An 8,232-nucleotide genomic window follows, 5' to 3' on the forward strand; every position below is an offset into this window, starting at 1 on the left:
ATAGAAATGTGATTTGTTGGGAAGGAACGGGCATAAAAACCGTCTGAGGGTAACTTCTCTGTTGTAGAGAAAACTCTCTGAAGCTTAGAGTTCTGATTCATTTTTCATGGATAACTGGACTTTTGCTTTTAATGTAGATTTTTTATTTAAGGGTATTAATCAGACATGAAAAGCCTCCGTCTGCAGCCTGCAATATCTCAGTATTCTCATCTGTAAAAATAGGGATAATGTGATTGCCTCATAAGGTGTCATGAAGACTGAATGAGTTCCTACACACTAAACAAGTGCCCAGTAGCTGTTAATGGTTGTCGCTGATGCCATTTGAATGATTACTGCTATTGTTGTTTTGTTATTCTCGGAATCCCAACCATCCTTCCAGAAGAAGCGGTCCTTCTTCCTCGTCAAATTTTACCCACCTATCTGGCCTCAAGAAACAGACCTTTCCCTTCTCTGACCTCCTACAGCCATTGAGAGCTGTCACGGAGCATAGAGACACTCATGATCTTGGTATTCAATCTTGCCCAAGAATTGGACTCAAAAACGAGTGGTTGGCTCTTGTGTTGTTTCCTGGGTGCAAGTCTGTTCCCCTGCTTGTGACTAAGACTGGGCATTTGCCTTTCTTAGGGTCCTGTACTGTCCTCACTGGTGAGCATCTTACTCAGTGATGAAAAGAGTTTGGTGTCTTACTCCAACCACGTTTGATTATGTTCTCTTGAAGCCAGAATGTCCAGTCATCTCAGTTTTTTAAGAGTCTTGCTTCATTCTCAGGCACAAATTACCAGTGTTGGTGTTGGAAGAGTTCTGAAAACACAAGGAGGGGGTCTTAAACATTTGTTTATATGCCCATAGCACACTTAGCTCAGCGGGAGGCATATACCAGGCCCTTAGTAAACCACCTGGTGATCAATTCTAGAAATCACAATTTGTTCGTCCGTTCATTCATTTATCCAGCAGACAATTATTGAGCCCTTAATGTGTGCCAGGCACTATGGACGTTCAGAGATTAATAAAATAATGACTTAGTCCTTGTGGAGTTTGCAGTATAACAGATGAGATTCACGGCAGGAGGTGGGCACTGTCTGTCAACTGGAATGCTGAGTCCGTCCTGATAATTGAGCTCCAGCACACACACACAAGAAAGTAATTCCCACTTCAGGGGATCAAGTCTCCTTGGAAATGGTTTTAACTCATCCTGTGGTGGTGTTACAGTCTCGGCCCACGTGGTCATGGTCTTCCAAGTTCTTTAATAGAACTAATATAAAACAAGGGTTTTTATAAAATTGAACTGCTACAGAAGTTGTAGAACTAATCTTGAGTTTCCAGCGCGTTCTCCAACTAGAATTCCAAAAGGTGGAGACGATCACTTTCTATGGGCTTAGCTCCCGCATATCAGATGTGCAGTAAATGTTCACTGAAGCATCTGTTCTATTAACATGAAATAATCATAGTTACGACTTTGTCATATTTTCAGCAGTTAAATTCAGGAAATGCGTGGTCGGAGATGCAAACAGACAAATTACTTTGTAGTTCAGGACAATTTCGCCTACAGAAGATTGCCCATAAGTGACTTCATCACAGACCAGAATAATGAGAAAATTAATCTCATGTGTAATTCTCATGTTAAGAAAATAAGCACATCAACTGGAACAAGCTCATTTTTATGACATCTTACATAAATTAAAGATAATTGTCTTTAATTTTTCTTTTCAAAATACTTCGTTCTGGCCCAGGGCAATCTCCGTCTTCAACATTTATAATCTGATCTCCTCTTTCTCTGATAGTGTTGACCAAATTCTCGGAAAAGGGCAAATCACATCAGATAAGAAGAGCCGGGAGAAAATAACAGCAGAACACGAAACCCCCGATGACCTCAGTATGCTCGGCCGGGTGGTCAAGGTGGAGAAGCAGGTATGATCCAACTGGAGTGGCTAACTTTTCCATCCAAATTTTTTTAAATCAAAAATTAGGTCATTTGATGTATTTTAGTGATTAAAAATATTTTAGGATTTTATTTATTTATTTGATACAGAGAGGGACCGAGGGAGAAGCAGACTCCCTGCTGAGCAGGGAGCCCAATGTAGGGCTCAATCCTGGGACCCTGGGATCTTGACCTGAGCTGAAGGTAGACGCTTAACCGACTGAGTCACCCAGGTGCCCCAGTGATTCTTAATATATTTTAAAAGAAGAAAATCAAGAAAGAGTGAATGCAACTACATTTTTTATGCATAGACAGTGTTCTCTAAAACACTTGGATTCCCATGTAAGGAATGAACAATTTCATCTCATCGATGAATATGTGAACTGGAAGCAACTATAGACTTTCCACAGTAAAATAACAGATCTATTTTTTGTATGTGTTTTGGTGACTGTCACTGTCTCTCTTTTTCACTCTTTTGTAAAAAACAAAACCAAACCTCAGTTATTAGCCCTGAAGCTGTATCTTCTCATACAAAGATAATTGTCCAAACCAAGAAACAGAGTCTTAACTAACTACAGAGAACACCCGGATGGTTACCAGAGGGGAAGTAGGGGGTGAGGATTTAAATAGGTGAAGGGGATTAAAGAATATACTTATTATATGAGGACTGAGTACCTTATGGAATTGCAGAGTCACTATATTGTACACCTGAAACTAATATAACACTTCTGTTAACTACACTGGAATTAAAATTAAAAACTTAATTTAAAAAAAAAAAGACAGTTGTCCAGAAATCAAATTGCTCCCCCAATCCAATCAAAAATATCTCAAGTATTAATTCGGAAGCATTTTATATCTTTGTTAATTAATTATTAATTATTAAGCATTTTGTACCTTTATTTTTAAATTCAGAATCACCTACATTGATATTTAAGGTCTTGATTTCATCAGAGGAGTTCCTCGCTAAAATGCCATAGAGTCCCAGAATCATTTCTTGGAGGAGTCTTGGCAAAGGCAACTTGATTGGGCTGGGGTTCTTGCAGCTGCTTTTGTAAAGGCTTATATGTTTTTTTGAGAACATCAATCATCCGTTTTAAGTTAAGGGGGAGGAGTTTTAGGGGGAGATTATGCAGAGACTGAAGCTCACCTCTCCCTCTAAATTATCCCTTGCCCACCCACCCCCCAAACACACCACTAGACATACATGCTGCAGTGGCTCTAGAAACGAAGCCCATTCTTCCAACGGGTTCTAACTCAAATGTGACCATTTCCCCCGCCCTTAGGTACAGTCCATCGAGTCCAAGCTGGACTGCCTGCTCGATATATATCAACAGGTCCTCCGGAAAGGCTCTGCCTCCGCCCTCACTTTGGCCTCATTCCAGATCCCACCTTTTGAATGTGAACAGACATCTGACTATCAGAGCCCCGTGGATAGCAAAGACCTGTCCAGTTCGGCGCAGAACAGCGGCTGCTTATCCAGATCGGCGAGCGCCAACATCTCTCGAGGCCTGCAGTTCATCCTGACGCCAAATGAGTTCAGCGCTCAGACTTTCTACGCGCTTAGCCCTACTATGCACAGCCAAGCAACACAGGTGCCAATGAGTCAAAGTGACGGCTGCGCAGCGGCGGCCGCCAGCAACCTTGCAAACCAAATAAGCGTGGCCCCTAAGCCAGCAGCCCCAACAACTTTACAGATCCCGCCTCCTCTCCCAGTCATCAAGCATCTGCCCAGGCCCGAGACCCTGCACCCGAACCCCGCAGGCTTACAGGAAAGCATTTCCGACGTCACCACCTGCCTTGTTGCCTCCAAGGAAAATGTTCAGGTTGCACAGTCAAATCTGACCAAGGACCGTTCTCTAAGGAAAAGCTTTGACATGGGGGGAGAGACTCTGTTATCTGTCCACCCCGCTGTGCCCAAGGACTTGGGCAAATCTCTGTCGGTGCAAAACCTGATCAGGTCGACAGAGGAACTGAATATACAGCTTTCTGGGAGTGAGTCAAGTGGCTCCAGAGGCAGCCAAGATTTTTACCCCAAATGGAGGGAATCCAAATTGTTTATAACTGATGAAGAGGTGGGTCCCGAAGAGACTGAGACAGACACGTTCGATGCCATGCCGCAGCCTGCCAGGGAAACCGCTTTCGCGTCGGACTCTCTAAGGACTGGAAGATCGCGATCATCTCAGAGCATTTGTAAGGCAGGAGAAAGCACGGAAGCCCTCAGCTTGCCTCATGTCAAACTGAAATAAGGTCTCCGTTTTCCTTCTAGCAAAGCAGTTCCTTTAGCCATACATATCGTTGCATGAACTATTTTGAAAGCCCTTCTAAAAAGTTGAAATTGCAAGAATCAGGAAGAACATGAAAGGCAGTTTATAAGCCCGTTATCTTTTAATTGCATGAAAATGCATGTTTAGGGATGGCTGAAATTCCAAGGTACATCAACATTAACCCACTCATTTAGTAACGTACCTTGCGTTTAAAATCCTGAGAAACCAAACACTGCTAACGCTATGGGGTGTGTGAAAATGTCAAGATTAGGTCACTTAGAAGATTTGACTCTTGTGTTTTGAAATTACAGGAGTAAACAACTTCAAATTTCAGGCATTTCTGCTTTGTGATTAAATACAAAATACGTTTTCAAAATTAGGCCATAATGTATATGTAAACACAATGGCTACCATCAACCGCTGCTAACAAGGTATCGAGTAAAGCAGAACTTGGGAATCATAGAAATGGCTGCTTCTTTCAAGATATCTGCCAACCCATTCCTATTCAGTCATTTTATTATTGATGTAATTTGAATGTCAATCTGTGTGCTTTTGGTGATTCAACGCTGTGGCAAGCAATTTTGCACATCATTTCCATGTTGTCCTTTATGATGAGAATGTTCTTCAATTAGAACGCGTGCAAATAATGAAATTCAGGGCCAGTGGGGCAAACAGACTATCTGACACATGTGACTTCACGGGAACATAGTCCACAATGGCTGAATCAACTTTATACGTAGTCGACTTCTACACACGCGAGTACAGTACTGATGAGTAGAAGGACCAGGGCTCTGGGGCTGATCTCTCTGCAGTGGCGTCCCCCCACCCCCCAACCCCGGCTTGCCAGGACTGCCACAGGGAAGGGGGAAGTGTGAGAAACCATTCCCACTAAACTGGTAATACAGGCAGGATCCCCGGGAATTAGACGTTTGCGTAAGACTGAGATGAGCACGGCTTGAAAAGAATCCAGACACAACACCAGGAAATAGGTGAAGTTAACGAAAATAGCTTTGCCCTCAGAGGGCAATGTGAGGGAGGAAAATCAAACCAAAATAGAAGAACTTGATCTTTTTAGGAAATGAATATTGCTAGGGAATTCGACTACCTAAACATCCCTTATTCTTATATATAAATGGAGAATTTTGCAACGTGTTTATTTTTTACTATGCCCTGAATGTTTTTTGCTATTAACCTAGTACGTTTTGCATATGGAAGGCTGTAACTAAACTTCCTTTACTTTTTTATACTGTAGCGAATGTTTTCTATGCTCCCCCAAGAATGTTGCCCCAAACCTCAAATTAGGGGTTCTGTTTCCTGGTGTGCACATTCACAGTTAGAAGCCAGGTACCCCCGGTAGGGTCTGCAGATCAGAAACACTTACATCATATAGCACAGCAGCAAGGACCCAAGGGAAGCAAAACCAGAGAGGCGCTCACCAGAAAGCAAGCCCCGCCCACTGCTTGTTGGAAACCTGTCCAGTGTTCTCAGAACTTCAGCCAAGGTCATGATATTCAAAAGGCAAGGGGGAGCCAGAGAGCCCTTCAGTTCAGTTCCAGTCCAGTCACAGAAGGACTTAGGGAAGGAAGAGTTTTTTTCCTTGGGACATAGTGCTTCTCCAAAAAAAAACCTTCAGCGGCCAGGAAGACAAAGCAGGGATAGCAACTGGCTGTCCAAAGGCAAAAGGAGGCCCTGAAATCCACCCATCCTCCCCAACTGTCTCCCCAACTGGTCGTCTCCAATCCCCAACCCTCCTCCTACCTTTCTTCGCCATTAACTTCTCAGTTCCCTGCCACTGTTTTGCTCCTGAACTTCGCCAGGCTTTACCCAGCTTCCATCCCCAAGTAAACCACTTCTCTGCTCTTCCTCAGATAGGCTTCTCACCCTTCAAAAATCCTTGTCCCTTTTGATAAACACTGAAATTTTAAACGCCTCCTCTTCTCAACCCACCTGGATTCTAGCACACTTCCCTGGAGTGTATCATTCAGCGTCTTCTTGGCTGCTGGAGACACGCAGAAGTTAGGGTCTAAATTTTACACTCCAGTCAAAAAGAATTTTATCAAGCTTTTAAAACAATTACTTTCATTTTTGAAGCACAGAATTTTAGTAAATTTTGAAATGCGATTTTTCACCTACTGTGTTTCCACTCAACCTGAACTTGTGATACACCCTCCCAAGGAGGTTGTACACCACACACACATGCACACGTGCACACACACACAAACACACACATCATTCCACTGGCTTAGAGCCAGACACCTGCCACGCACTTGGCAGGATCTCTCCAATTATCAGTTGAGGAAGAGGAGGAAGGCAGCAACTTTCAGGTAGCACTGATTCCTGGATATTCCCTGTCCTGGATCGAACCCCACTGGCAGCAGGAATTCTGAATGTATTGGGGACCCCTCCTTAGGCCTCCGACACAGTATAGTTCATCCAGCATTACTGAAGACTGAAGATTCAGAAACAAACCCCAAATGCATCACTGAGGTCTTAATCATAGCAAAATGTGATAAACCATGATGTGAAAAACTTTTATACATTGAAGCCATGACTATTTTGTGTCTATCTCTTACTCTAGCACAAAAACTCTTGGATGTTCGGAGATAGTTGTACTGTATGAAAACTGCAGGGTTTTGTCTGTTGTTTTACTCTCTATAGAGTTGAGAGGGGTCTCCCATTTACACTTAGCGAAGTCCCATTGGTCAAGGCCAAATGGTGTCTTGAAGCACAATTTAGCTGAGAACTGAGCAGCCACGTGCTTTCTCAGTTCAAGTTTGTCTGCCTTCAATATGTAGGGCTGATCAAGTTAATGCTTACTAGCAAACATCCCCTTATATGAGGCTGACTAAAAATATTGCTGTGTCTGGTCTAAACGTTTGCATTTTGTTCAATTAAATTAATTATCTGTGGGTTGCCAGTTTTGTTTTAAGTGAGAGACACTTTATTGAGTTTTTAAGTCTTTATCTCCTGTTCAAAGGTGCCTTTCTTACCTCCCATTGACTCAGTGATTCTGAAAGTTCACAATTTGCAGGTGGAACAAGTCTAATAGAGAGGAGGAAATCAGGCACAGCGACTAATTCTCATGCCCATTGGCAAAGCAAAACCACAAGAAAGGATGAAACCTGAGCAACTAAAATTAATGGATCACTTTATCCAACCCGACTGAGAAAATGTCAGAAACGTTAACTTATCTCCCCAGAAGCTGATATTTTTTGCCTTAAATGACATGGTTGTGTTTTTGCAAGAGAAACTTAATATAATTACGTGCATTTTAAGTGAGCAGTTCTAAAAGTCAAGTATGACAATACAGTTGTCTGTTCCTGAGAACAAATCAATCAGGAATTTCATACCCATCTCAAGCTATCATTGAAATGTAATCTCCTTTGCTCTCTTTTACTGGGCTCATTTGTTTTAAAGTAAAACATTAAAAAGATGTCTACAAACAGTGTGACTGTTTTTATCTGGAAATAACTGGTTGGTTCTGAATAGACTGCTCCCAGTCAATCAAACTGGCTGTGTACAGATTTGGGGCTGAAATACAAAGTTATGTTCCTGCAGGTCAGTGAAGAAATCCTTGGTAATTTGGGGAGGTGGAGATTTGCAAATGTTTTTGAGGGTGTATCATAAGAAAAATCAGCTCCATGTTAGTCAAAACTCAGAAAACAGCACATGTGAGCTTTGTATTAACCATAATAAAGGGGTGTACTAAACAAGTAATAAGAAATCACTGGGTGCCCAGGTATGTGCGCCAACCTGCAGCCCCTGGCTACTCAAAATTACCATGTTGAGGACCTAGCCAGCCCTACCTTACCAAGGAAGGACTTCTCCAAAAGGAATCATTCCCTTCTTCACTAAGATAGCCCGTTCCTTCTGTTTTCCTAGTACTTTTACACTAAGTATCCATGATTAATTCCAGTGGAATGTTAGGACTCTGGAATACAAAGTAACAAAGCACTAACAGAGGCACTTGAGACAAAAGGAAGAAGGGGGGGGGTGTTATCCTGGAGGACAAGGTAAAGGACTTCCCACCATGGCTCTAATGAGACCAAA

The 8,232-nt window shown here is 42.5% G+C and overlaps 1 protein-coding gene across 4 annotated transcripts in view; it reads left to right on the forward strand.

The window, feature by feature from the left end:
* Positions 1-7,625, forward strand: part of KCNQ5 (potassium voltage-gated channel subfamily Q member 5) — a 539,086-nt gene extending 531,461 nt beyond the window's left edge. For all 4 annotated transcript variants that reach the window (XM_032340463.1, XM_032340464.1, XM_032340465.1 and 1 more), the window contains 2 exons: positions 1,782-1,908; positions 3,202-7,625. In XM_032340463.1, the coding sequence (XP_032196354.1) occupies positions 1,782-1,908; positions 3,202-4,164 (1,090 nt within the window). In that variant the 3' untranslated portion in view covers positions 4,165-7,625. The remainder of the gene's footprint in view (positions 1-1,781; positions 1,909-3,201) is intronic.
* The last annotated feature ends 607 nt before the right edge of the window (positions 7,626-8,232 follow it).

Source organism: Mustela erminea, chromosome 4, assembly GCF_009829155.1.
Source record: "Mustela erminea isolate mMusErm1 chromosome 4, mMusErm1.Pri, whole genome shotgun sequence".
Taxonomy (NCBI): Eukaryota; Metazoa; Chordata; class Mammalia; order Carnivora; family Mustelidae; genus Mustela; species Mustela erminea.